The 27,917-nt window shown below is 46.2% G+C and overlaps 8 protein-coding genes across 8 annotated transcripts; 2 read left to right on the forward strand and 6 right to left on the reverse strand.

Annotated features, from left to right (window-relative positions):
- Positions 1 to 3,750: 3,750 nt before the first annotated feature.
- On the reverse strand, positions 3,751 to 5,187 carry N7520_002519 (endonuclease/exonuclease/phosphatase family protein; the record flags this gene model as incomplete). The annotated part of the gene is made up of 3 exons (XM_057136454.1): positions 3,751 to 4,612; positions 4,664 to 4,920; positions 4,975 to 5,187. The coding sequence occupies 3 exons, from the start codon at positions 5,185 to 5,187 to the stop codon at positions 3,751 to 3,753; spliced, it is 1,332 nt and encodes a 443-aa protein (XP_056999140.1).
- A 2,466-nt stretch (positions 5,188 to 7,653) lies between these two features.
- On the reverse strand, positions 7,654 to 13,829 carry N7520_002520 (uncharacterized protein; the record flags this gene model as incomplete). Its single annotated transcript, XM_057136455.1, has 2 exons — positions 7,654 to 13,501; positions 13,546 to 13,829. The coding sequence occupies 2 exons, from the start codon at positions 13,827 to 13,829 to the stop codon at positions 7,654 to 7,656; spliced, it is 6,132 nt and encodes a 2,043-aa protein (XP_056999141.1).
- A 605-nt stretch (positions 13,830 to 14,434) lies between these two features.
- Positions 14,435 to 15,258, reverse strand: N7520_002521 (uncharacterized protein; the record flags this gene model as incomplete). Its single annotated transcript, XM_057136456.1, has 3 exons — positions 14,435 to 14,757; positions 14,836 to 15,069; positions 15,129 to 15,258. The coding sequence occupies 3 exons, from the start codon at positions 15,256 to 15,258 to the stop codon at positions 14,435 to 14,437; spliced, it is 687 nt and encodes a 228-aa protein (XP_056999142.1).
- Positions 15,259 to 16,409: 1,151 nt separating this feature from the next.
- On the reverse strand, positions 16,410 to 17,667 carry N7520_002522 (uncharacterized protein; the record flags this gene model as incomplete). The annotated part of the gene is made up of 3 exons (XM_057136457.1): positions 16,410 to 17,274; positions 17,329 to 17,543; positions 17,593 to 17,667. 3 exons carry the CDS (start codon positions 17,665 to 17,667, stop codon positions 16,410 to 16,412), a joined length of 1,155 nt encoding a protein of 384 aa, XP_056999143.1.
- A 1,872-nt stretch (positions 17,668 to 19,539) lies between these two features.
- Positions 19,540 to 21,442, reverse strand: N7520_002523 (GMC family oxidoreductase; the record flags this gene model as incomplete). Its single annotated transcript, XM_057136458.1, has 2 exons — positions 19,540 to 21,141; positions 21,200 to 21,442. The coding sequence occupies 2 exons, from the start codon at positions 21,440 to 21,442 to the stop codon at positions 19,540 to 19,542; spliced, it is 1,845 nt and encodes a 614-aa protein (XP_056999144.1).
- Positions 21,443 to 22,292: 850 nt separating this feature from the next.
- Positions 22,293 to 23,686, forward strand: N7520_002524 (uncharacterized protein; the record flags this gene model as incomplete). Its single annotated transcript, XM_057136459.1, has 5 exons — positions 22,293 to 22,457; positions 22,515 to 22,551; positions 22,626 to 22,696; positions 22,763 to 23,139; positions 23,230 to 23,686. 5 exons carry the CDS (start codon positions 22,293 to 22,295, stop codon positions 23,684 to 23,686), a joined length of 1,107 nt encoding a protein of 368 aa, XP_056999145.1.
- A 791-nt stretch (positions 23,687 to 24,477) lies between these two features.
- N7520_002525 (uncharacterized protein) lies at positions 24,478 to 25,327 on the reverse strand (the record flags this gene model as incomplete). The annotated part of the gene is given in 3 exon segments (XM_057136460.1): positions 24,478 to 24,747; positions 24,763 to 25,033; positions 25,083 to 25,327. The coding sequence occupies 3 exon segments, from the start codon at positions 25,325 to 25,327 to the stop codon at positions 24,478 to 24,480; spliced, it is 786 nt and encodes a 261-aa protein (XP_056999146.1).
- Positions 25,328 to 25,646: 319 nt separating this feature from the next.
- On the forward strand, positions 25,647 to 27,322 carry N7520_002526 (uncharacterized protein; the record flags this gene model as incomplete). Its single annotated transcript, XM_057136461.1, has 4 exons — positions 25,647 to 25,772; positions 25,815 to 26,303; positions 26,352 to 26,510; positions 26,564 to 27,322. 4 exons carry the CDS (start codon positions 25,647 to 25,649, stop codon positions 27,320 to 27,322), a joined length of 1,533 nt encoding a protein of 510 aa, XP_056999147.1.
- Between the last annotated feature and the right edge of the window lie 595 nt (positions 27,323 to 27,917).

Here is a 27,917-nt window from a genome sequence, read left to right on the forward strand (position 1 = left end):
GCATATTCAAGGACCATGTATATTCCCCCGTATCTGTAGTTAGCCCGTTCATAACGACAACTTGGCAATGCAAATCCCAAGCTGGCTTGCTTTGCATTAGTGGGAGAAGGGTGAACCTAATAATCAGCAGAATTATAATCAAGGCATCGGTGGCCGCTAAACTGTTTCAAGCGCCCTGTGCAGGTACTTTGGACAATGATGCCCGCCAAAGTCAAAAAGGAACATCGCTTTTCCTACGCGAGTCGCGTCAACTCGGCTGATTCCAGTCTCAAAGGGTATCAGTGGGCGAATCGCAAAGATCCCACATCAAATATCCGACTTTTCTACCCAGAGGCCATGGCGGTATATTCGACGAGACAGAGTGACTCCCGTACTCTGATAGGTAAACATGCGCCTTAGAACATGTTGGAGGGAATATCTGTATCAGTTCGTCTTGGCTTGTCCGTAGTGAATTTTCATGGTAGTGCTAGAATTTTTTCCACTCCGCAAAGGCCCGTGGAAGGGACGAGAGCGAAGAGCATTCAAACTTCAACCTGCCACACTGGAACTTCCAAAAAAATGAAGTTCTGACATGGAGGCTGGCGTAACCATGTGTTCCCTTATTCGAGCCATTGCCGAAAGATTTGGTGCTTTTGGTCTTCTGTTGCCCGGATGTGATTATAGCCGGTCTTCTTAATAATAGCTCGCGATCGGCGACTGATTTCATATTGTGGGGTCAGTCTCCTTTCAACTTAAGAAACACAAACCGGGATTTTTGCAGATGAAGGAAGCAAGCGAAGAAGCGAACAAGCCAACAAGCGAAGCTCATGATCTCGATTCATATCGGCGTGGGGGTGCCATGGATTCCTTGCAGACGAAGGTATGTGCAGCCAAATGGTGCAACATGAGTAGTCTCCTGTTTCTAGAGATAAATCAGTTCCTGACATGATACTTAGTAGAAGTTGTACACATAAGGAAGATGGGGCTGAAGTGCTGAGACGTCGAAGCGTTGATCATGGAAGTTGCCCCCTGGCGGAAAAGGAATCCACATGACTCGCCCAAACTATGTGAACCTCAACAGCCCAGAAGAACTCTTGGTATTTTCACCAACAAATGTTTATGCATAAATCGATCTCCTCTTTCTGGATATACAAATGGCGTTATCCAGAAGGCAACCTCAACTATTTTTAAGAATACCTTTAATCCGATACTTCTCATCAGACCCTTGCTCACTTGTTGATCTTGAATTGCTGGCCAACATCGAGAATCCAGATCTTCCATCCGTCAAAGGAGTGGTACGTGTGGCAAATCCTTTCAGCTGTGAAAACCCCTGATGGTGCACGAATAGCATCTGAGAAGGCTGCAAAGGCTAGAATCTCACGTCGCCATACCATGCATTGTCATCCGCAAGCTGAATCATACCAAGGGTGATCTGTTGCTATGGTACAAAGACCGGGTCTATGATTCATGATCATATTGAAAAATTCATTCATTTCTTCTCTTCTCACTCACCGGGTATCATATTCTTGAAACTTTTCAATAATATACATAAATGGAGACAGCTCATTTTATCTATCCACAGGCGAGTCCAAAGTCAGACTCCCAGCTATGTACCACCGCGGTACAAGACCCGTTTCATAATTCGTACTTGATCAAAGCTTTCCTCGTAGCTTTTCAAGGCATTGCACATATCGGTGCGGGATTTTGTCTCATTGGGATAGAAGATAGAGACATCGAGCTCTTTGCAAGTGGGGGTTGGTAGTGTGCAACGTTTCGTCGTTTCTGACGGATGAACTTCATTTGCACTTGGAGATGAAGCCGGGGATGCGTCTGAGAAGTCATCCCATTGGGAGAGCTCAGTGGGTGTACTCATTGATAAGAATCCACCCCAGAAAATTGATAGTTCGGACCAGCTTGGGAGGCGAAAGGATTGCATATCGTAGATCCGATATAAAGGAGTGAACGATCTTGCCTTTCAGAGTGTTTTTCGCTACAAATGTTGCTACTAATATATCTGAAGGCGTGCTCTGTGATAAGGTTTCGGCCCCGTGATGCAACAAAGTTTTGATATTTTCTACTGGTTAATTTCAAGTTAGGATACGGTAAGGGTTCCTCCACTAGGGTTCAAGTATTTCTGGGGGCCTGGGGGATGTGGCGTGCTCCAGGGCTGATTTATGGAATATCCTGCTAATCGAGTGACTAGAACGGCTGTGATAGTGTGTTGATGACTTCACGAGGCACGAGGAATGAAAGAATCCACTGTACTGTACCTAGTTCTCGGGCCTTTCATTTGTTGGTCGTACTCTGGGTCTTATCTTAAGTCGGGAATAAATCGGCAGGTTTGTTTAGATGCTTGAGAAGTTCCAAGGTTGGGGAAAGCTCGTAAATTTGACAGGGGATATGGTCAGTCCCCTTAACTGCTCAGAGGCCCTAAATTTTGACAACGCGCCAATCAATGTTGGCTTCAATATATACATACTGTAGCACATACTGAGTAGTCCTTGCGCGACGGGTGAAATATATAATCTCCAGTGGCGCAAGTCATCTATGTAACCGTGAAGATTATGCTCTACAGGCCTTCATGAACTTCGAGGAAGATACCTAGATGATGGATATCATTTATCATTGACGACATTCTGGGTTGAAATTTGCTCTTTGCGCAGTATCATGGTCGATGTGGCTAAACGGTGGATTGCCAGATCCGGCGGTCGGGAAAGTAGAAAATCTAGGCCGCATCTATGGAGCTCTGAGAGTCTAGCCGATTCGATAGCTCAAGTCAGCATTCCGCTAGGGATGTAAGGAAATCAAAAAATATGGTCCGTGTGACCTCAAATGCAACTCTGATGTGGGGATACGAGAAATGGGAGTTATCCTATTGGTGTACGATCTTCCAACTAATCAGATCAAGACTGTCAACCATGGTCTTCCGCCTGTCATTTGATGTACATTCCAGCTTTTTTGATTTCCCCAGTGAATGTAGGTACGGTGTATGTCTCTTCCCAACCTTGCCCAGATAATGGCATCTCGACAGGATTCGATTTTACAGGCAATCATTCGGGTTATTTAGATTATTTCATCGCTAGAGCCTTGATTGACTGATTAAATTCCGATGCCACCATCTGGATGTGCTGGTCACAATAATATTTGATAAACAGGGTGGTTGCACTGGTCAAGGTGCAGCAATCAGGATAAATCGTGAGTCCCTTGCCTGTTATCTGATTATTGGGGATACCGAATCATATTGAGCTATCAAAACAAGGGGCAATACTAAAGAAAGTCAATCCCCTTCGTCCTTCATAGGGAGAAAATAAAAGTAAATGAAGTGACAACTCTCGCCTGTCGCTGCGGAGCAATGCTATTGCGGTCCAGTCTGGCCATCAAATGTAGCCTAGCGGTCAATGTGGGCAGTACATTATAGCCCATTCATCCATGTAGTCACGTGAGGTCGTGGCGTCACTCAGAGGGAGGACAAGTGGTGAGTAGGTAATATATTATAAGTATTTATCTAGGAGGAAATGCCAAAATCACTTCTCTTATAGGATACAGGACAAGGACTCTTTGGAGTCTGACTACCTATAGTACACATAATTTAGTAAAGTATTACTTGAACTAACCACAGAATGCCTAAAATGAGGACCCAAATAATGAATATAGAGGTCCGAAAGCGGTTTGAGATTCGTCTAATTGCGGGATAATAGGCAATAAAATGTAGACAAGGTAGCTCAGCACGAAGTAGGTGGGGATTCTTTCCAGTTGCCCGAAGTAAATCATTCAGTAAGGTGCATAGATCAAGGCCAACTGATCCATCTCATCTCCATCCTGTCCCATGAAGCCCACAACGGCAAAGCCATCATCGGCAGTGAAAGTAGAACAGTCATCAGTAGAAGTTCCCGCCTCGAGTGTGTTTCCTGCACTAGTGGTGGCCTTGATGTAGAAGTTCCGAGTCTCGCTATTGTATTCGCCAGTGCAGAGCTCAGTCTCAGTCCAGTATTCATCCGTTCCGAGAGTAAGGGAAACCGATGTGCCACCAGTTCCGCCGTGGCTAAAAGTAGTGCCGTCAGTGAGCTCGATGGCAACGGAGTCCAATCGACTGCCACCCGCAAACGTGAGAACAGAGGCCGCAGGAGAAGATGGTATACTGGTAAGATCATTAAACCAGTCTCCATGAGGTCCGCCAGAGAATTCACTCTGTCGGAAAGAGGAAGACAGCTTCCAGGTAAAGTCGATTAGGATAGGGTTGTGGTCGGAAAGAACGTCACCCAAGTAGTCCGCATCTGTGTTGAGGAACTCTTCACCATCGTAAGTGAAGCTGGTGGCATCCAAGGTTACAATATCGGATCCACGATACAGAGCCTTATCAACCGTCTCACACGTCTCAATCGTCGATGGGTTATCGCATACAACCGCATCTGCACCCGCGGTGGGGTAGATACCACCTTGCTCCAGCTGGACCCAGGCATCGGTCAAATCATTCTGGGATTTGAAGACACGGATGCCAGTGTCCGCAGAGCGGGTGTAGCGGCTGTTGGTATCACCCATAATGAGGACGGCATTTCCGATAGACCAGGTGTCGATGTAGTCAGCGACTTGTTGAAGGTTAGCGTTGCGCGCAGTCTCATCGCCATCCTCGGTACTTTGAAAATTAATTAGCATGGTTTCATGTCTTGTGCGGGTAATCACATACCCAGCATCAGCGTGAAGATTGTACACATCAATGTATACTCCAGTAGATGGGTTCCAGCGCATGAAAGTAAAGCCCTTGGGAGTAAGGCAGTCGTCTTCCGACGCATCGGAGCAGGTATCCCATTTTGTGCGGGTGAAGTCGAGCCAGTCATAGTTAGAGACTGTGTTCAGCCCACTACCGATGCCCGCACCACCCGATGTTGCGGTTCGGTAGGTGTGGTTATCAGTCGAGTAGATGTAAGCGTGGTAGTTGAAATCCTTAATTGGGTTAGCTCTCTGTGTTTGAGAAAATTGAGCTGCGTTCTTGCCTACCTCCTGCATATTAATGATATCATAGCCATACTCGGCGAAATAAGTGCCGATTTCCTCTGCATTTTCGGTTTTCGTTCCATTGACATCGTTTGAGTTGAGGATTGATGCAAGACCCGCGACATTGAAGCTCAGTGCCGTAAAACTTCCGCTGGTTGTCGTCGCGTGCGCGGAGGCAAGTAGAAAGGTTCCAATGATGAAGGCGTTTCTAGCCATTTTGATTCTCAGTTTTGGTTCAGTGTTTTGAATTCTGTTTTTCGAATGGTGAAAGGGAAATCAACTGACTTTAAATAGGTGACTGATAAATCTATAGAAGATTTTCGGATCCTAGATCTATTGAAGAATCCGAAGCGATGTGGCTTCGTCAAGATTCAAAAAGCGTTTAGTCTGCAGACTGTCAGGCACCAACTACGCCATGCATTCAAAGGTGGGCAACGTGGGCTATTCATCGAAAGATGATTGGAGGAATAATGTGAGCACTAAATAGCCTTGATTATTATGCAGTTCTGCATTATCGTGAGTTGGAGACATCCCTCCATAGTCCTATGATCGCGCGGCATTTATGGTAATGACGTTCCACGTGCAGGAGTGTTGAATCTCTGTGGTGTCGACGGTATCTTTGCAGTAAATTAGAGCCTTGGCGTCCGGCTTGACAACACATAAATAGCCATATACCCGTTGCCGAAATTGTGCCAAGATTCCACGGCTGATAGTAGTTAGCTTCGTTTTAGCTTGGGAGATGTTCGATTCGCCTTGCCGGTAAGTCAAAGGATTCAGAACAGTCATCCTCTACACTACATCTTCCCGTTTGAATGACCATCCTACCTCGAAACTGAGATCAGCTTCTACTTGAAATATAGTTTCACGTTTGGGCGTGGAACATGAACTCGGGATATTGGTATATCAGCTGACGGGCTGGATATTAAGTCAGTTCGTGCATGACACCGTGGCGCATGCAAATAATTCGATGGTGTCATGTACATTATGAGGCTTGATGTCTGGATGTCTGTTTGGGTATTCAGCTCCGGATTTGACGATTGTCGCCCTAACCTTCTGTAAATGTGAAGGTTTTACCTTCAGTATGGTAGTAAAAAGCTTCAATTTAATCTTTCATTTCGTTACATTAAGCTATAATTGTATATATTGTCTAACTTTACAGCATTATCTACTGTTACAGCGATAATGTTCAAATTCTACCACGAAAATTGAAGTTTCACTGGGAAGCCGCTACTTCCCGCATACCGAGTTATTGTAATAAAACATTCAACCCAGCAATTTTTAAATTGAACACCTAATTTGAACCTTTCGCCGTGACCTCAATTTTCTCCGCAACAAAGGCAAAACTAGTATTCTTCTTCTTGGTGCTTCGCAGTATGAAACCGCATCTCCATTCTGTATTTCCAACTAATATGTAACTCTCTTTTCGATATTCAAAGTGTGCTCCTCATAAATACTCCATAGATTCATAGTACGACCTTAGACAATTCTACTGGTCCCGGAAAGGTCATACTCTTCGCCAAACTTGACAGCCTCTTCCGCGGATTCGAAATACATCTTCCAGCACTCGTCGGGTACTAGATTATCGGTGACTCAAATATATTCATTTATATTAGAAAAACCCAATAATCAATGAAGATGGGTAGCTTACTCTCAAGTAAATGTCAGTTTTCCATTGGCATTTCCGATATTTGTCGCTAGAGACCCGTCTTCCTTCCTGAGAGTTGCATTTAAAGCAAAAGCACTGGGCCCCACTCGTGATTTTCATGGATAAAAGGTTTTTCAATTTCCCAGATCTTAGCAAAGCCACAGTCTGGATATTTTGACAATTTCAGATTTCTCTCTAATAATTATTAGCACATTACGTGTGGAGCTGGTATAAACCGAAAGCATATCGAACGTACCCTTCCCGTCGCAAAGTAACCATCTAAATCAATTTTTGATTCCACTTCATCTCCATTATCATTCCTAAGAGCAGCCTTAAGAATGTGACCGTCTATTAGTTCATAGCTAACAGCATCGCGGTAGAAGCTCCTCATGTCGAAAGTTGTTCGGACGTGACTTGGCCCGCGTAGTTACGCTGTAGACTACCCAGTATTTATATTTTTTCTGACGAGGGCAGGTCTGCCTACCCTCATTTTGGTCTCAATTTACCACACCGCAATGAAGGTACCCATTCACCAACCTTTTTCATCTTTTCTCTAGAAGGTTGTTCTTGGGGAGTCTACGTTCATTTAGGGATAGATTATAAGGGTCCGCTTACGTCAGATGCGTTGTAGGTTGTTGGGTCTAGGTATATTATATACGTATCAATCTAAAGAGCGACGAAAGTATTCTAGGTAAGGGCTCCTTTTATTCTTCAGTACATAGGCTCTTGTAGTGCTGGTGAATTGATCGGGTCGGATCAAAGATACTGGTACTCTACGCAAATTAAGCCCAAACATAAGTAATCAATTTGGTGAGAATAAATGTTCTGTATCGCCAGCAAAAGGAGACTTGACTCCAGTGAAGGAGAAAGGGAAGGAGAACACATGAAGAAGACAGTAAGAAGACATTGGTAGATAGAGGCCGACGAACGCATTCGACAATATTCAAGTGGTGGAGGAAAGACCTAGAAGTAATCGTCCTGTAGAAAGCAAAGAAGAAAGCAAAGAGTAAAGGAGGGAGTAATCTTCATCGCATTTTTCATTTCAAAGGCTCCCTCTTGAACAGTTTCAAAATAAGCTCGTTCTCACACGCAGCTGCGACGTCAATACTAGTACGCTCTCTTTTGTCCTCAGTCATAGGGTCTAACCCCATGTCCATCAACCGCTTGAATAGTCCGACTCCCGCGTGTCCAGAATCTGAGTGATAAGACTGAAACATATATCCGAGGTCCAATTTAATTCCAGCGAGGAGATGGAGCAGGGTAGACCCGTCATTACTTCGGACAAAAACATCAGCCCCACATTCCAGGAAGAACTCGAATCCGATGTCTCTATACGCCTGGTCATCTGCCGACCCATATAGAGTATGATTCTGCCGCTTCAGAAGATTGAAGATTGGTGTCTCTCCAATTTTGTTTCGCGCATTTATGTTGGCACCTGCTCTGAGGACTCTTTCGAATAGGTCTTTGGTCGATTTGAAGTTCAAATTGGCAAAGTGGTGGAGGGCCGTATCTCCGTTTTTATCCGGTTGGAGGGGATCTGCTCCATTGTCCAGAAGAAATCCAATCGACCCATGAAGGCTGCGACGTAGGGCATAATGAAGAGCCGTCTCGTTGTTGTTGTCGGTCTGGTGTATGAGGCTTGCGCTAGCCGTCAAAGCGGTCTGGATGGCCTCTATGAAGGACGTTGCATCGTTCAGGCTTGCGATGTGATGCAGGATCGTTCTCCCCTCGTTGTCTTGAGCCATGACATTTGCCCCACGATTGATAAGTTCTAGCAAGCAGTCCGTGGTATTTAATTTTTGGTTTGTGTTTCTGAAGTGGGAATTTTGCCCGTCATTCTTAGATGCGGCTAATATCAAGGTGCAGCCATTATCGTCACGGCGCTCTATATCCAAGGAGTTCAGGTTGAAGAATGGGTCAACAATGTGGCCACCACTTAAAAGCTCGTGAATTATAGTCGCGGTTGTGACTGGATAGTCCTTGGGCTCCTTGTTGAAATCTCTGTACCTATCTTGGTACTGCTGTTGATCAAAGGTAGCGTAGGGATCTGCTCCATGCTTCAAAAGGATGTTTACCAATTGCTTCCTCATTTCAATATCCAACTTCAACTTGGTCATATCATTACTGCGTGGGCGGGACGTAGCTGCGTATAACAGTGGCAAAGTTCCAACTTCGAGGGTTTTGAAATGATCCGATCCAATTGTGTAGGAGATTGTTTTTGGAAGCGGTCGTCCTAATATTGAACTTCCAGTTCGAGAGAGTAGAATCTCTAGCAACTCAACCTTCGCCAGATCCAGAGCAGAGAGTATAGCGGACGGACTGGCTTCAGCGCCATGTGCAGTCAAGAGTTTGATGATACCCATATCGTCCCCAGCGGTTGAAAGACATGTGTTACCATCCTTGTCAACCGCATTGACATCCGCACCAGCTCTTATGAGAGCTTCGGATGCCTCGCTGGAAAATGGGTAAAAAGATTTGAGCGCAACGATGAGGGGTGTCTCTCCACCTCTGTTTCGAATATTGATATCCGCTCCCATTCGGATCAAGTACGGCAAGGCTTTGTCCACGTGCCACCAGGATTTTCCAACAGCAAGATTATGTAAAACCCCGTTGGTAAATGATGGGCAGAGACTCCCACCTCGAAACGTGCGTTCCGTCCTTTTCGCATTAATATTGGCTCCATAGTCTTCAACAACCAATTTCAGAACGTCCATATTGGGAAGTCTTCTTTTGCAGGTAGAGATGACAAGTGGTTCACTGCATTGCTGGAGATCGCTTTCGTCTGGATTGGAGGTCCAGTCAACGCCGTCAAGTTGCGTCGCTATTTCTCGAGTACACAACCGGTCGAGAATTTCAACGAATCCCCAATGAGCAAGAATATTCAGCGATTTATTTCCGTCATAATCAGGAACGTAAAGGCTATCTGCTCCTCCTGAAAGCTCTTCAAAAAGGGCATAATATCTCAGAGCCAGAGCTTTCTCCCCTAAGCGTTGTCGTAAAAATGTAGCATGATCCCGGCCCCACCCTTTTTCTATTCCATCTTCTGATTTGGCGCTCTTCTGTAGGGTATCTTTCATTGCATTCCGGCAACTTACCGCGATCGATATTTTCAGCTCTCGATTGGGATCTTCAGACTGGGGGTGCTGTCCAATATAAGAACGATTCGATAAGGGTGGGAGACAAGAGACTGTATATCCGTATCCAGGCTCTGCGGCATTTTCCCACGCGATTCCCAGAGAACTGTGATCACTCTCGAGATCGGCTCCATGTTCGACCAGCATATTTACGATCTCGCGTAGTCGTGTTGTATCATGCTCCGAATTAATTCTTCCGAAAGTGGCGTCCATATCATCGTCAGCTCGGTCGTAGAATGGACGCATGTTATCTTTCAGTGTTAGACCTGCTGCATTGACACCTCTGTTCGACAGCCGACGTCGCGAAGCTGGTGAGGGCATACGACGATCCCAAAGCGAGGCCTCCTTTTCGAATTCCCCACACATTGCAAGTGGAGAGTGCTTGTGGATGTCAAGAACATCACAGGCTGCTCCAGCCTCAAGCAAGGATTTGACGGTTTCAGGACGGCCGGAACGGCATGCATAATGAAGGGCAGTTCGCCCGTCTTTGTCTTGATTGTTCACAAATTCTAGGCGTGCTTTGTTGGAAAGAGACGTGGCTCGGGATAATATCATATCAACGATTCCGGACTGACGTGCACGCGCGGCAAGATGAAGGACTGTCATCTTATCAAGAGTAGTTGCGCAAAGATTGGCTCCAGCGTTGAGAAGTTGATGAACAAAAGGTTCAGAGATTGTAGCAGAGATATGTAGCGGCTGGACACCCTCGTGATCACCGACTGTTAGACATTCGCACTGTTTGAGGACGTAGTCAAGGATTGTGTAAACTGAGTCTCTACTAATATTATCTGCCAAGTCTCTTGAACAGACAGCGTTCAAGACGGTTCGACCTTGGTGATTGGGCTGGTTAATGTTCATACCTATTCCTATCAATTGTTCCAATACTCCTCGCTTTCCAATCAATGACTGATCAGTGACAACTTCATGGAGCGGTGTGTTGCCATCATTATCTGACACCAAAGGATCAACTCCTAGGCTTTGGAGAAGCGAGAATGTGTTTGGGCTCTTAATGGAATAATGCCACAGAGTACGGCCTTTGCTGTCACGAGTATCAAGTCGCACTCCCTCGCTAGCGAGGTGGCCCAGAATTTTTGGTCCGTCAGAGAAACCATTTCCCGGTGACAACTGAGCAAGAAGAACTGACTGGCCCTTGTTGTTGCATGCTTCAAGATCTGCCTCGCCTCGAAGGAAACCTCTGATTATTTCCTGGTCGATATGTTTGCTAGTTTGATGCAATGGAGTGTTCCCCGCTACGTTTTTTAAATTAGGGTTGGCACCTGCGGCCAGCAACTTGTCAATAAGCTCACGATTGCTGGTGGGACGCATCGACCTCAACGCCAGGTGTAATGGTCCGTCTCCTTTCGAATCCGTGGCATTCACGTCAGGCTTGCAGAAGGCTAGAAATTCGATAGTTCTCTGGTTATCACTCATTTGGTCTACAAGGTGACAAAGCAATGGTGTCATTCCATCCTGTGCTCTGGATTTATTGACATCCACTTTCCCACTCTTCAGGAGCAGTGATAGAGCTTCATTCCCTTCAGAGGATGAGGAATGGAGAGCTGTCTCTCCATTGTCGTCTTCTGCGGCAGGATCAGCACCTGCATCCAGCAGAGGCCCCATCCATTTGATCGATGACTTATATGCGTAGTGCAAAGCCGTCAAGCCTCTTGGGTCCTTTGCATGAACATCAGAGCCAGCTTTGAAGAGAGCTTTCACACATTCAGCGGCTTGACTAGACGCCTGTTCTCCGTAGACGGAGTTTGTACACAGAGCATGAAGCGCCGTGTATCCCCTTTCGTTGGAACAAGATGTTCTTTTTGGTAAGTCCGCTGTAGAAGACCGATATATGGGTATGCCTCTGATGTGTGTTTCAAGAGTTTCACAAAACATGTTTGGTTCTGCGCCAGCTTTGATCAAGGCTTTGATTGTCTTAAGATCTGCACACTTGCAAGCCAGGAATAGCGCGGTGCTGCCTTGCACCCTGGCATTGACATTAACTCCTGGTTGTTGTAAAATTAGCTCCACAATGCTTGATCGGCCTTTCTCGGCCGCCCAGTGTAATGCTCTGTGTATGTCTTCCACATTCTCCAAGCATTCAACAAACTCGGCAACGGTCTCCGAATGACCAGCATGGCACGCATACATCAAGGGGGTGTGGCCTATGGTATTAGGCCCACGCCTACCTGCGACACATCCCCCCAAAGGTTTGTCGTTCTGTGTCTTTGGTGTTAATGGACTGACTCCAGCAGCGAGCAAGGCTTTGACGGCATCCACATGGTTTGATTTGGCGACTAGATGCATTGGCTTCAGCCCTTCGCTTAGTTCGGCATCTGGGTCAGCTCCATGGTCAACGAGCACCCGAATAGCACTTCCGTGATTGTATGATGCTGCCCAGTATATTGGTAAACTCGCAGACTCTGTGTCAACAACTTCACCCTTGGACAGAATATATTTTGCGAGTTGAGATAAACCAGTCTGAGCAGCGACGTGAAGGGGTGTAACGCCGTCAATCTTCCAGTCTGGCCAGGCCAGATCCAACCACACAGTGTACCGGTGCGTCTCTGTAAAGAAAATATCAAGAGCGTCATGGAACATTTCCAGATTTTGATCCGATTCCTCCGCCAGGCGGGCATGCTTGTACCAGTTGTTCGCAGCGTATTCTAAGAAGGGAAACTGCAATCGTACTTCGAGTTTTTTCTTCTCCTTTCGATCACTAAATCGGCTTTGGCTCTCGCTCGGTATTGGCAGTGTAATCTCTATTTTATCGAGGCATCCTGCCCGCATATAACACAAACATTCCATAGCAAGGCGCAAATTGGTTGAACCGACTTCGAAGATCGGATACTCGAAGTTTTTTGTGGATCTGGATCTGGTGTAGCCTTTTAGGAATTCGGTAAAGGTGTGATGGATGACCGATACAGTTTCATCGGGCAAGATTTCCAGAAGGGGTCCGCAAGCGGTTCTGACCAGGTCTTTGGTTTCTTTCAGGGTTTGATTGCATTTGGATTGTATGTTCAGCATCTCAGCGATTTCGAGGAGTCGTAGCGGGCGTGTGGCGTGGGTGACAAACTGAAGGATCAGGAGTTGGAGCTCAGAGGGTACATTCGATCGCTGAGCATGCTCTCGTAGCATTTCATTGTACATCGTGTTGAGGTCTGTTGGTAGTGCGTTGAGAGCCTCTTGCACATTTGCGCCAGGCTCGAGGAAAACATCCATAGACATTTTCGCGTATAGGAATATCCCGTTTGCCCGACCGGGAATCGCTTCTTGAATGGCACTCCAATTTTCTTGGGCGATGGATGAGCCGCGAAGCTTATACTGAACATATGCCGCAATATCAAGATCCACCAGTCTTTCTTCTAATCGAATTTGAGGGATACCAAAAGATCTTAAAGACGTCTCCAAGCGGGCTATTGGGCGCGAGGTCATTAAAACCTTGACATTTTTCGGGCGCCATCGGCCTAGATCAACTAAGCTCTTCAAAAAGTCATCATGTCCTAGATCCATCTCATCCAAAGCATCAGTGACACAATAGGCCTTGGGGAAGTCTTGCAATGCCACCATTAGGTAGTTCCATAGATCAACCGATGACAGACTCTCAAGAGATAGATCTCGATCAACGTAATTCTGAAGTTTGACTTGTAGCGGAGGGCTGTAGTTCAGAACTTGACACAGCCAATCTCGCAACGCAACAATGGGCTTATGATTAGCTTCGATATCTGTCGGAAGAAGAAGTAGACCACCGGGACATCTTCCTTCTGCAGTTACTTGATTATAGAAGCAGCTATCACGGACTTGCCGGAGCCTGGTATGCCTTTGACCCACAACAATCCATTATCGCCAGAGTGCCACTGCTGCCAGACTTGGGTTGATGTGAGCCAAGTACCAGTCCCAAGTAGATGTGAGGCACTATGTCTAGAGTATTCGCCTCTTTCAAAGTCATATGGAGTTGGCTGAAGCCATTTGGTGATTTTGTCAAGTTCGCTCGCCGATAGTGGGGTTATTTTGTCAGAGTCAAAACCTTGAACGTCTTCTGCACCAACCAAGACGGTATCGCTGTCAGGATCTGATAAAGACATGACTGCATGAGCTTCCCTACCTTGACTGGGCGAAAGAGAGGGGAAGGTGGTATTTAACAAAAAGACATCAGGCGTACCGAGTGATGGGTCAGCGCTAAGACATGGCTAAGACATGGCCCATGCACACATTTATCTAGACAGCCTCACAGCCACATCTCACCACTTCCCCGCGGACCGCTCAACATGATTCGTGGAAGTTGCAGCCTCTCTCATAGAGAATTGGTTGGGAGAGGCCGAGGCCAAGTGACCTGCAGCGCTCTGGTCCCTTTTAGGACTAGCTTAGTGGTCTGTGTGGCATATTCTAAGGACCTTCTTCTGCCTTTCTCCCTCTTTTCTCTCCTAGAACTATTTCACACTGCCACATATCTCTCAGTATTTCACCGTCATTTACCCTTCCTACATCTGTTAACATTTCTCCAGGCAACTGCCCAGTCGAATTGATGTTAGTAATGGCTGCTATTGGGATTCAATCAGCTTTTGATAATGACAACACAATCTCATATTTTTCGGAGCAGCCCATACCATGGCTGCGTTGCCATTATCTGATAGCTTCATGCGATTTTAAAAGTATCAATTGTCAGTAACTGTATCTATAAACGAATAATCTATTTATGAACAGGATTAACAAGTAACTCTGGGTGACCTTCTTCATTGTATACATCGCTCATCCTCCTCTGTACCGCTAGTCTGGACCCAATCCGTTCTATCCATTCCTTCAAGTGCGCATATTGGGCCATCTTCTCTACTGATATAGTACTTCTTTTCCTTCCGCTTCTCCAAGGATAAGCATTGACATCAGCAACACTGAACTTGCCAAGCCCATTTCCAGCTAGATATGCTCGAGGTTGGCCGTTCAGGGCCCCAGAAAGGTAGAGCTCGAGCACATTATAGACTCGGAGTGTTTCGGTCTTGAATTTCTCAACCGCATCTAAGAATTGAATGATTAATCGCATATATGCCCTGTCATACCCGTGATAATGCACAGTCATAGGAAAGGTCCACATACAGGGGATCTGTATTGGAGCAAATCTTCCAAAGTGATTCAATTGGCCTTGGTTAGGCTGACCCGAGGCATGCCAGATGATAAGCCACTGAATCAACTGAGACTGTTCTTTGGGATCGGAGAAGCCGAAGTGATGATCCTTGTCCACCATATCAAGGAGATACAGTAGCTCCGCTGATGATTCGAAGACGGGGAAAGGCGGTTCGCTTGTATTGTCAATGAGAATAGGGATTCTACCTATACTATAATAATTGGTAAGAATACATGAAGTCAAGCTCTTTTGGTCATGTTCATACCGTTCGAGTTAAGCTTTAGGAACCATGTCTCCTTTTGTTCATCAGTGTCGATATATATCAAAGAGATTGTCCACTCCAGTCCATAAATGTCTTTCAACTCCTCCAAAACTATATTGGACCTTCTTGCCATTAGGGGTGGAGCATTTTATAAGATGCAGCCCCTTTTTCCCATCAGCTTACGTGCAAAGTGAGATAACTTCAAGTTTCCATACCGTGGCATGTTGGACCGCCTTGGGGGATTCATCCGCGTAAAATTTCAACATCCTAAAGTACTCCGCCAGACAGGGTGAATGTACGTCAAAATAGATGGATCATTACCAATTTTATCATTTCGTTGCGGTGGTGGTAGGTGGAGTCAAAAGCGGCTACTAAGCTATTTATCTTGATTCTGATAAGGACTCGTTGCTTGCGACAATCTTACCCATTAGACCGAGATCAATCTGACGACAGACCTAGGCTTTGAGGTCAACCTTTGGAAAGTTTGACAATTAACGTTGGTGCCAAACGGATTCCGACGGCACTAAATAGATGGCAACATTAATCCTTGTGAAACTGATTTGACATTATGTGCTTTTACCCGAATCGTAGCTAGGCCTATTAGACTAGTAGATAGTAGACACTGGGCTCTGCGATTAGATAGCATCGGGATCTCAGAAGGCCACGTAATGCCGTGGACTAGTAAAGTTTTTATAAGCACTAGTGTTGGCTAGTTTGGCGGTGGGATTTGTCCCGTCTTAAGGGCGGGGCGGAGATGCAATAGGGTTTCATCCGACACCTGGGTTGCAAATATTGGGGAGGATTCAACTATGCAAATAAGTGGTTTAAGATCTGAATTATGATCATCCTAAAAGATAATCTATAGTATAGCCAATTAGGGTCAAATCTATAGTTAGGACTAGATTTACTGGATCTATTAAGGGTTATAGTCACTGTAAATAGAATATACTATCTTATTCTCTTCTGTCAAATTAAAAAAAGAATTAGAATCATTAGGATTTATAGTTATTATCTTATGAGTTTTATAATTGGGCTCTACAAACGATTAGCCGTGCGGATATATGTGGCTCAAGTACGGCTGAGCGGACGGGGAGCCCTTATCTCTGGATTATATAGTATCAAGCGTCTATAGTAATGTGGGAATATGAGTGCGCGATACAGAGGATTCTGATATCAAAATGATTAAGCGGTATACAGGGGGAGAGATAGCCTGGAACGCACGGCCAATCGATAAGAACAGAAAATTCTTCACTGCTTATTGATACATCTCAATGTTGAGCCAGGCTACCAGTGAGGTATGTATGTTGACCATGAGATGGTCTGGAACGCACTCTCGGGCAAATTTCTCAACCCGATAATGTCTTCCACCAAGATGAATCCCCGACTCAGAGAATATAGAACACAAAGAGCGGAAATTGGAAAGAATACCCGGATGGGGATTTCCAGATCTGGATCTTGCTCCGGATCGATATTCCGTAATTTCGCGGCAAGACGGCCAATGCACCCATGGGGCTTTCTGTTCTTTTCGGTCATACGCTGTCTCTTTGTCGCCTCCAACTCTTTTCTGAACATTGTTTTGTGAATATATCCGGCAAGGGCACCTCCAAAAAGCCCATATACTAGGGTGTTCACGCTAGCAATACGCCAGAGTAACTGTTCTGTCGGGGTGGGGAAGTGAAAATTCCATGCTATAAGAAACATAGCGCTGAACAGAAGAATTATCGGTCCACAGATTATTTCAGCTCGGATATCCATATTTTTGATATCATGACTCGGAACAAAATCGTATGGTCTTCGCTTAGGTCGAGTGAACAGCGGTATGTGCATATGGTGAAGAATCTGAGTGTAGTATTTCCAAAATCGACTCAGGAACCACTCGTCTCGTGTGAGGAAATCAAGTGGTGTAATGTACCACTTTGACCCGGGGGCTTGGCCGTAAGCGCTTCGAATTTCATCTAAGGGGGTATTGAGCTTCAAAGTGATTGGTCTATTGACATCCATTGGTTTGTAATACCAACTGTATGATGTCACTAAAAAGACCAGAATAAAGGAGATTGTAGTAAGCTCAAGGGTAGTCACGAAGATGCCTTGGGCGAAGCGCACCATACAGTTCACGAAGAACCAGAGACCCTGAGCTATGGCAATCAACCTTTCGAGGTCAACAGAGTGTATAGGAGTTGGGTGTCTGTGACCGATCACTTACCTAGCCAATCCATCTGATTTACTTCTATCCTTTATATCATCTTGTTCCAATTTCGGATAATCAATATGTTTCGATTCAATCAAGATGAAAAGCTGCTCTGCATTCAACGGGAATGATGGCATGTCTGTCTCTAGGGGATCGACCAAAATCCCTCCCATATCGGCAAAGAAGGCGTGTGTCAAAGTCCAATCCGAGTGACCGGCGGCATGAAATTTCTGTTCTATTAGTTGAAACCAATTCAATAGCCTTCCAAATATCACTCACCAGAACAGAGGAGCGCGCGGATGACCATTGTCCCATAGCCGCGACTAGAATGAACTCAGAGCCTAATATCGTCATACAGGCAAGATCAAATTTGCGTCTCCATCGTTGGAACCATCCATCTGTTTTGGCTGGCAAATTTGGAGAAACAGTAGTCCAGCAACAGAGTACAATCGTGAGAACACATGTCGACAAGATACTCCATGTTCCTCGACCGTCGGGTTCGTCAACCCAGCCAGGTATGCTTAAAATGGTGTTGTTCATTATCAAGATTACACATAAAGTGTATCCGGAGGGAACAAAGGGAGTGTAGCTATATACAAGGTTTGTCCCAGCTGGCGCCTGGGCGAAAATCTCGATTACGCGCCCCCAAGACTCAGCCACATACATGCACATGTGTTTCATCCGTCCGCAGCGGTCTGGGCCGTCCCGATAACTCAATATACATCCACGGGCTATTTTCATCTTGTTGTTCATTTCGGATCAAAGATGCAAAGCAGATGTCGTCCTAAAAGCTGAGGCTTGTCCAGGTGAACCAGAAGAAATAAAATTAATGGCAATAAACTGGAAGAAGTACTGTATGGGTTGAATGTGATATATGGAGAGATCGGAATTTCCGGCCCTTCAAGTATTTCGTCATGTTTCTTTACCCGGGCGCAACGCCATAAGATTCAAGCAATCATAATTGGTACAACAAAATACTTGCATTCTAGACTCCTGCACTCCTTCTTTCATAAACCATCCAGAATGAGGTACCAACCACCGGGGCTTTCTTAGCGCTTATGTGGGGCACGAATGCACAGCCTCGAAAAGGCGGCTGGCACCTATCAGAGCTCTCATAATCTCAAAAATAAGGCCTATGTTGATTAGCCACACTTAGCAAACATTCGCTTGCATCATCCTGTCGCTTCAGTTTGGAAACTCTTGGGTTCCACGTTCTCGTCTCGCTCTCCAGATAAGAAACCTCGTGGGAACAAAAACCATGTTAAACCATGGTTAGTAGGTATCAGCCTTTTTCCGGGGGGGGGGTTTTTTTTTTTTTTTTTTAGGTAGAGAGTTAAGCTTGAAAATCGGAACTTTCAGTGTCTATCTGTCAAGAATCCCCATATTCTTAGAGGAAACGTAATCGAGGCCATGCTAAAAAGTGACTGCAGGGACATACCTGCAAGGGCGAAGGGTCACATTGGTGAACAGCGGCTATCCATTTAGAATTAAATTTCGGTACGGAGTACTCATCCAGTTAGATGTCCAATTCTACCAGTAAAGAGGGATAGAGATGGAGATGGACTCGGCGACATCGAAGGAGCGGAATGGGTAGATGCTGATTGCGAGTAATTATGGTACGGTTCTAATTTGCACTATTGGGTTTCTGAGTGTGAAGTGTTAGTTAGTCGGATTTTAAACTTGACACACTTACGCGAGAATATACATACCTCATGATACCTAAATTTGTGCGAGATTTCAGGTTTTTTAAGGTATCCCTTTACCCTCAAGTTCCCTTTTTCAACCTCGACCATGTATTCTTCGCAACCAGATCCTGCCTGGATATCCGCTTTAACTATAGCATTTTATCAAACCCAATAAGCTCCGAACTCTAATATTATCGTCTCCCTAGCTGACGTGACCACGAGCTTGACACGGCTATAAGGACAGCAGTAAACACAATGTGTAAATGTAGCGGTCCATCGACACTCCGAACATTCTTAGCACTTCAACTTCAGTGGTATGACTCACTGGAGTCCAATGCATCTGACTTATTCTAATCAGGTATGGTAGAACTTCAATGAGTTCTCAAGTCTAGAAGGGAGACTGTAGGTACCATTCCGAGCAACGCTGCACAAAGACACGACCAAGGCTTTATTCAAGTAACAACCTATAATTGGCGAAAAAAAATGGTTAAATGTTTAACAATTCTTGCTTCTATTTCTATTCGAGTCTATGCGAAGACTTTCAAACCTTAAAATCAGCAGCAATAATTGCAGCTGCCTTCTCAGCAACCGCAAAGACAGTAGCCTGAATATTTCCCCGCGGAATCAAAGGGAAGATACCAGCATCAACCACACGTAGGTTTTGGGTGCCGTAAACCTTCAGTCGAGAATCCACAACACCACCCATTTCGCGAGGCATCATGGCAGTGGAGCCTGCTACATGGTAGTGACAGATGATTCTCTCGCGAGCTAGATCGCGGGCGGTCTCAAGGGTTATGTCGCGAGATGAGTTTTGCAAGCGCCGACCGTCGGGTTTCAAAAGGGAAGCCATAGGCTCGGTCCAAGCGAGAGTTTCCAACCAGCGAACATGGCGCGAGTGAAGCTCCAAATCAAGAGGGTGTGAGAAAAACCCGGGATCGAATTTGGGGCTCTCTTTCGCATCGGAGGAGACGAGATGGACATTTCCGCGAGAAAATGGTCGGTTGAGCACGGCAACGATACTAACAAAGTTCTCTGGCTCCGTCATGCCAAAAATTCCCTTTGGGCTTGGGCCCTTGTCAGGGAGGATTTGGAAAGGTGCCAGGGTGTACTGTGCACTAGGCTCAACCTCGTCCTCCAACATCTGCCGCAGTAGTTGATATTGGGCCTTTAATCCTGGCGATAGGTTTTGGTCTTGGAGGTTTTCATCCAAAAGCTTTTTCAGCTCACCATCTGCAAGCTCTGGGAGAGTCATGTATGCAGATGCCAGTGCACAGAGACCGAGTGGTCCAGCCCCAGATTGCTGCCAAGCCGCCATGGCTGCAGCGGCGATCTCAGGATCCCGGAGGGCCTCTCCGGTCATCTGCCCTTCGGCAACCTCCCAGCTGAACGGAACAAAGCCGTGCTCCTGGAGGTTTTCTCCAACATTGGAGTTTTCGACAATGGGTTCAATACCGTGGGAATGAAGAAGAGCGCCGTCGCCAATACCAGATAGCTCGAGAAGATGGGGGGTCTTGATTGCGCCCGCAGCCATAATAACCTCTCGCTTGGCGAAAATAATTTGCTGAATTCCATCCTTGCCGGTAAACTGCACACCGGTGGCCCTAGCATCCTGTGAGCCCTCTTTCTCTAAAACAACCTTATGCACAAAAGCTTCGGTGATCACCCTCAAGTTCGATCGCTTGGCAACTTCCGAGTTATAATAAGTCACGCCAGCATGACTACGGGTTCTGGTCGTCGGATGGATAGTGCCTGGGTTGCAGAACGCTCCCTTGGCGATTCCCGACATTGGATCCCCGCTAATCTGGTGATTAAGAGTCTGGAATACCTTGGGCCATGCTTCAAGGAAGCTAGGGAACGGCCCCTCACCAAAAGAAAGTTGAAGTGGGCCTGATTCACCCTGAACAGATGGATCGATATAATCCAATGAAAGCTGCTCCTTGATCTCGGCAGAGGGCGGGGTGAAGGTTTGCGACTTTTTCAAATATTGTGACAGCGAATCCCAGTTCCAATCGTCGTTGCCAAGCTTCTCCCAGAGGTTGATATCGGATTGACTAGGGTAAATAGCCATTCCAAGGTTGATTGCTGAGGATCCACCAAGTGTTCGTCCGCGGGGTTCGGCAACGCATCGTCCATTAAGGTTTTTCTATAAACAAGTCAGCGGGATTGAACAGCACGTGAAACAACCAAGGGTAAATGCGTGCCTGTGGTGTGCTGGTGATACACCAGTCAAAGTCAGGGTCAAAATAAGTCGTTGCTGCCAGACCAGGAGCGGCAATTCGTGGGTCATCAACTCGGTTTGCTCCTGCTTCGAGAACGAGGACGCTGCATGAGGGATCTTCGGTCAACCGACTGGCTACCACCAAGCCCGAAGTCCCGCCACCAACAACAACATAATCATATTCCTTGCTTAAGTCGGCAAGTGACGAGGTATCGATGGACGCCATGATTTCCAAGGCTCAGGGGGTGGAAGTATAAAGGGATAAGCAAATGATTCGCGGGGAGCGCGAAGATCACAGAGAAGCCATTGTTTAAGTGCGAGCGACAAGCTCAATCGCCGAGAAACGGTTTCGCTATCCCCAATTGACATGTCCATTCCGAAGCCTAACTGAAAACAGAAGGACATTTTCCTACTACGTACATCTGTTGGAGTAAACTGCTCATTGAACTTTTTTATTGGCCATTGGTGGAAACTAGTCCCATCAGTTCAAAATAGCGTGTAGTGAATAGTGCGAGAACAAGGACAAGAGGGAGAAGATTTTGGTAGATCAGCGGATAAGAGTAGGATGAAGAACCTATCAGAATCACAGAGTAATTTCGGTGCAATTGTGGGGTCTCCCGTGTGGGGTCCGGAGCGGGAATGCCTTGCCATTCCGAGCCGTCAACTTGTACATAGAACGTGAATAAAGTTGAAGTTCGTATTCAAATGTTGGAAAGCCATTGTTTAGTCGTGAACTTTCATCTAGACCAAGTGATCTACACCCAAAATTGTGTACTTGGGCTGCAGCCCCTATCCACAAACCACCAAACCACCAAGCGACCAATAAAACAATGCATAAAGACCCACATACTAAGCACGCGACTTGAAATGTACAGACTGCACATTCCTTTCCCGCTAATTATACTGTGGGTCATGACAAGAAATTTGTTTCTTGATGGAGTGTGGCTTACGCTTAAATGTTTAAATGTCGACCCCTATCGCTCTATCTGTCAATCACTGCGACGACGTTTCTAATTCCTTACTTCGTACTCCGTACTGGTAGGAGAGAATAGTAATCCTGGGAATTGTGATTCAAAATGACTGTGACATACCCGCTGGATACACCGCTTAGCCGGAATCCAGTTATCGCAGTAACGGTACTGGGTGCTCTGGCGACGTTCACCACCGCGTTGCGATTTTTGGCGCTGAAGATGAGACGAGTGAGTCCAGGAGCGTCTGAATATATTATCTTGGTAGCATTGGTAGGTTTGACTAAGATTTTCTTATGCAAAAACCATTACAGTGCTCACAACCAATAGGTTATTGTGTATGCCGACATTGCACTCGAATATATTCGTATGTTTTGAGATGTTCCCAGGCTCTCCGTCTTCGTCTTCAAAAAAGGGTTAGATTGACTGACACACGAACAGTCACCATTATTGGCGGAGCGGGCCGAAATTCAGGCGAAATCGAGCCATCATCTGTGGTTTTCACGTTGAAGGTGAGATTACTACCCAATGCCAGCTTGCCAGCTTCAGTATCTCTATACTGACGAATGTGTCCATAGGCAATTTTACCTCTCGAGGCTCTTTATGGAATTGTTCTCGCCCTAGTGAAGACATCAATTATGCTCTTCTATACACGCATCTTTGGCAGCAAGCGCAGCTTCCAGATTCAAGTCACCATTACAATGACTATCGTGTGGATTTGGTCAGCCAGTGTAGTTCTCGAAACTTTCCTACTCTGTCGCCCGCTGAAGTACAACTGGGATACTTCGATTTCTGGTACCTGTGGTGATCGCAATGCGACCTACGTTGTTGCAGGCGTGATGAACTTGATTACGGATCTAATGGTGATGGCCCTCCCCATCCCTCACATCTGGAAACTTCAACTCGGCACTGCAAAGAAGATTTCTTTGTGCGGTGTCTTTTGCTTGGGTCTACTGTATGTATACATGCTTCTGTCTACATGTTTTCGTCTGCTACAGTTCGGATTTCTGAGTAATTACTGACCGCGAAATTTGTATGACTACAGGGTCTCTATCATCAGTATCGTCCGTTTGGTATCCTTAATGGCAATCGACTTCGAAAATATCACGGAATCCGTTCAAATGGGCGTCATGTGGACTGTCATCGAGCCTGAACTTGCCATAATCTGCGCAAATATGCCTCTTCTCAAAACAATCCTGGCTCGCGTGGCTCCTAGTCTCTTCTCAAGCGGTCAAAAGGGATACAGCGGCTCTGGCTCTCAAACCTTTGAACGACTCCAAGATTCACAGGCCCGGAATATTTACCCGATGAATCGGTTCGATCATGAGCCTGTCCAAACGCAAATATTGACTACACACGGAAGTGAATCACAGAGGAATCTAGCAGATAAGAGAGTAAATGCTTTTGTTGCATCTGATACTGTGGACTCTCACTCGAATTTGAGCTCTACTCCTCCTGGGACAATTAATGTGACCCATGACTTCCATGTACAACACCTATAATAGGGCACTTGATCTAAATAGAGTCATAATCAATTTTCATTCTAATAATTAGCATAGGTTTTAAGAGAATTGAATGTTGCGATTTCACCAGGCATAGTAAGAAGTCGAAAAACTCGAGATACAAATTTCTTGCTAATTGAATCTGTTGTCGGCAATGCGCGCCCGTGCCTGACTGTTATCACCCGATCACCTATCCATTATACTATCCTCTAAGTCCGAGCGGAATCTATACCAAATCCAGCTTTTGGCCACGGCGCGCGAGTCAGCAGAAGGCAGCAGCAGATCATCAAGCTTGTGAAGAAGCCATCGCCGGCATTGATTGACTGGAAGGTGATGCTCAATACGCTTTACAACCCAGCAAGTCTGTCTTCTTTCTCCGGCAAACCAGTGACTGGGTACATGCACTAGATCTCATGGACTTCAGCGATCAGGAAGATGCTGACTATATCCAGTACTGGGGAGAAAACAGACAGCCAAACATGGTAATAAATCTGGTTCTCGGAAATGGAACTTATGGAGCCGCATAGAAATGATGTTTTGGCAATTTCCACGACAGGGAGCGCTTCTGGACAGGAACCTTCGGTACGGAAAATGTCCTTCATTCACAAGGATAAGTCTGGTAAATCTAAGAAGTTCGCGCACAATAAATTACAATATGTACAAAACAACAACTTGAATTCGTCAAAAATAATTAAACCGCTCGTAAAGTGCAAATCTTTCTGCACACTTCGTCAAGTTTGGGGTTGATTGTATAAGAACATCCAGCGTGGATGTCAAGCTTTCAAGGTGGCCTAATAACGAGTCGCTAGTTTGAGGTCTCGAAGATGTCTTGTTCTCAAGCCCACGACAATCAATGTCAATGTCGCAAGAGCCTCTGGGAGAAACAAGAGTACCACGCGCACAGCAGTTGAGCCAGTCACTGGACTGAGATCCTTTTTCCGAGTGCAGACAGCGACGAGGGTATAGATAACGCGGATGCCGATGAACAGCAGTGCAATAAAGGCACCCTGAAGAAGCTGCGAGGTATCATTAGAAAAGATGAGTATGAAGTCCGGGTGTATCTAGAGAATACGTACAGCTGTGCTGCCTTGACCCGCTAATCCCTGAGCCCTATCTTTGTGGGGAAGCATTGAAAACAGTGACCAAAAAACTTGGAGAATCCAGAGCACGACAATCAAGGCTGTCCCAGCTTTCCAAAACGAGTAACTGTCCGGCTTGGGGTGGCCTTCGTAGATGTTCAAGGCGCCCACGATGGAGAGGGCGATGGCTGCAGCCATGATGCTTGTTGTAGCGATTACGACCGACCAACCGAGAATTTGACTTTTGGATGGATACCGATAGACTCGACTATTCTCATGTTAGCTACCAGTGTATCAAATTCTGTTCTAGAACTCACGCTTCATGAATCAATCCATCAACGCTGAGAAGTAGAGGTGAAACGCCAACGCTTTGGATTATGTTTGCGGCGAGACTGTTGCTGTCATGTATTCCTAGCGCCCCGCCAACAATTCGAGCCAAGCAGAAGACGATGAGATAATACCATGGTAGGAAACCGGACCATCTGTGGGTCATGAAAATATAGGATACAATTGGAAAGAACACGAGATAGACCGCGACGTCGGCTGGGAAGATTCCGTTCATTTTGGATGTATCTTAAGGATTGGCTTGAATTGAACAGGGAGAAAGATCTCATGAGAACAGGGGACAACATCAATATATAGTCAGACCAATGTTGATGATGACCCAAAGTAGAATCCAATTCGGAACAAAATAAGCATTTCGCGGTTATAGGGAAAAGTGGATCTCCACATGGAACCGGAAGGCTGAGTGTGGGGGCTAAAAATGACTGCGCCTGATTCGCACATCACAACCCATGCTCAGCCCCATCACGACCGCCTTCTGCAGCTAAGACCGAATCCGTCTCATCCCTGTATTCTCTTGGCGGATTTAAAGGCAACAGATGCCCCACCATCCACGTCGCTTCTCCGAACTTGTTACCCCTTTGGGAGCCTGGTCTATACGATGGTTTACAGAGGGAAACCCAGTCCGTGCTGTGCATGGTGTCGGAAACGGCGTCTGGTGGTGCGTGAGTCTTAGGCCATGAGTGACAAATCATTGACCGCAACAGTGCGATCGGAAAACCCCGTGTTCGCAATGCACGAGAGCGAACAAGGAGTGCGGTGGGTATCAAGACCTGAAAAGTCTGCGAATATACGACCAGAGCAAGGAAGTTGCCGTGAAAGCTCAAGCTCGGAACCTGGTCCAATCGAGGTCTGCAACAACATCGCCGCTGCCTTTAATCCAGGAGCCGATCTCAATACATGAGCACGCCACATCTCACATTTTCACTTATTACGTTGGCACACCCCAAGATCGTGGCTTATTATCTTTCTTGCCTGACGTGCTAAGCACGGACCCCTCGTCTGGGCTTCAGGCCGCCATGAAGGCCATAGGGCTGTCGACCATGTCGAGAATCCATAATTTACCAAATCTACGGCGACTGGCTGGCGAAGAGTACGGTATAGCCCTGCTTTCTCTCAATAGAGCATTGCAAAACCCAGTCTCGGCCAAGGCCAACTCCACTTTGGCAACTGTAACGATGCTGTCTATGTATGAGGTGAGATTTTCGTCTGACAAATGCCCGACCCTTCTAATCGTCCAATAGATGGTGGCATGCCAGGATATGGCCACATGGGGGTCCGCGATCATGGATCGCTGGGTGAATCACGTTCAAGGTGGAATGAGGCTTCTGGAGCTGAGGGGGGTGGAGCAATTAAACTCCGACACAGGGGCTCAGTTGTTCACATCAATACGAATGCAGAATGTAAGTACTGTCCCCAATATTACACAATGCTCGCCTCTGATCGTCATATCCAGGCAATCAGTGGCGTTTTCTTTCGTCACTCCATTCGCAACTCGCCCACAATCGTTGCAATATCGGAAGCCGCAAGAGCCCGAGCTGACGAAAATACCCTTCAAGTTGAATTTTTACACGATATACTCATTCAGTTCAATGATCTCGCTGCCGAGGTCAATGATGCCTCCCTTGGAAAATACACTGTCGAGAATTTAGGTTTGTACATCGGGAAAGCTCTCCACCTCGATGCAAACCTACGCTCATGGGAAATGTCTCTCGGCCCTGGCTGGCGGTACACCACTATCAGCGAGCCGCGGCCCCCGGTCGGACATCCGACACATTTCTCCATGCGTGGCGATACACACCACATCTACCATAACGTCAATATCGCCTCAATGTGGAACCACTACCGTCAAACACGCATTGTCCTCCACGAGATGGTTCGAGTCATGGCTCTGCATCTGTGGGCCTTACAGGAATCACCAGAGTGTCAACAAACCATCCTCCAGTCTGTATCCATCAGCAAACAGATGGTTAATGATATTTGCGCTAGTGTACGGTACCATTTTATATCGGATGAAGCTCGCTTCGGGGGTGCAGTTCGCCTGCTATGGCCTCTGTTTATTGGGGCCGACGTTGAGCATATAGATGATCAGACTAGAGAGTGGATTATAAACACTCTTTCCATGATTGGAAATGGTATGGGTATTCGACAGGCTCTCGTCATGGTGCGTTTTCTACGCAATGGGCATAAAAAGAATCTGATTCCTGGGACATGAATTGTGGAAATTCATTGGAATAGAATTGTCCGATAGATACAAGAAACCTCTCTATTCACAAACAGAAATTAAACATATAATGACCTCGATGGCTTCCAAAGTTCGACCACTCCTGGCTTCATTGCTGCGATGGCTTGTCTCCTATTAAACAGTCAGCCACGTTCAACAGATTGCACATGCACAGTGAGCTGGCTCGTACCCTGACTCGGGCTAGTTGTTCCTAATTGGACCAACGTTCCTCATTTCGTGTTCGTGTGGCACTGGGGCCGTCACGTATGTCTGGTCTTTCCCGTCTTGTCTAGGGTGTGGTGCTGGTTCATTGGAGGCCGTGGCTGCTGCACGCTTCTCATCTCTCCTCTTTTTAAGCAAGAAGGGGAGGAAGAGGCACATTTTGGGACTTTGATGTGGTGCTTATAGCTTGATTATCTAGCTAAGACCTTGTACTCTGGTGACTTCCAAAGGAGGGCTGGACTGCAGGCGAGGTTTGGTTCACTTGGTTTCGTCTAAATGATACCCTGGAAGACCGGGACTGTTGATGTTTATATATTCAGGGAAGACCCTAAATATCCCCACGTGATACTGTAAGATTAAAATA

The sequence above is a fragment of the Penicillium odoratum genome (assembly GCF_028828045.1).
Source record: "Penicillium odoratum strain IBT 22623 chromosome Unknown utg000002l_segment0_segment0, whole genome shotgun sequence".
NCBI lineage: Eukaryota > Fungi > Ascomycota > Eurotiomycetes > Eurotiales > Aspergillaceae > Penicillium > Penicillium odoratum.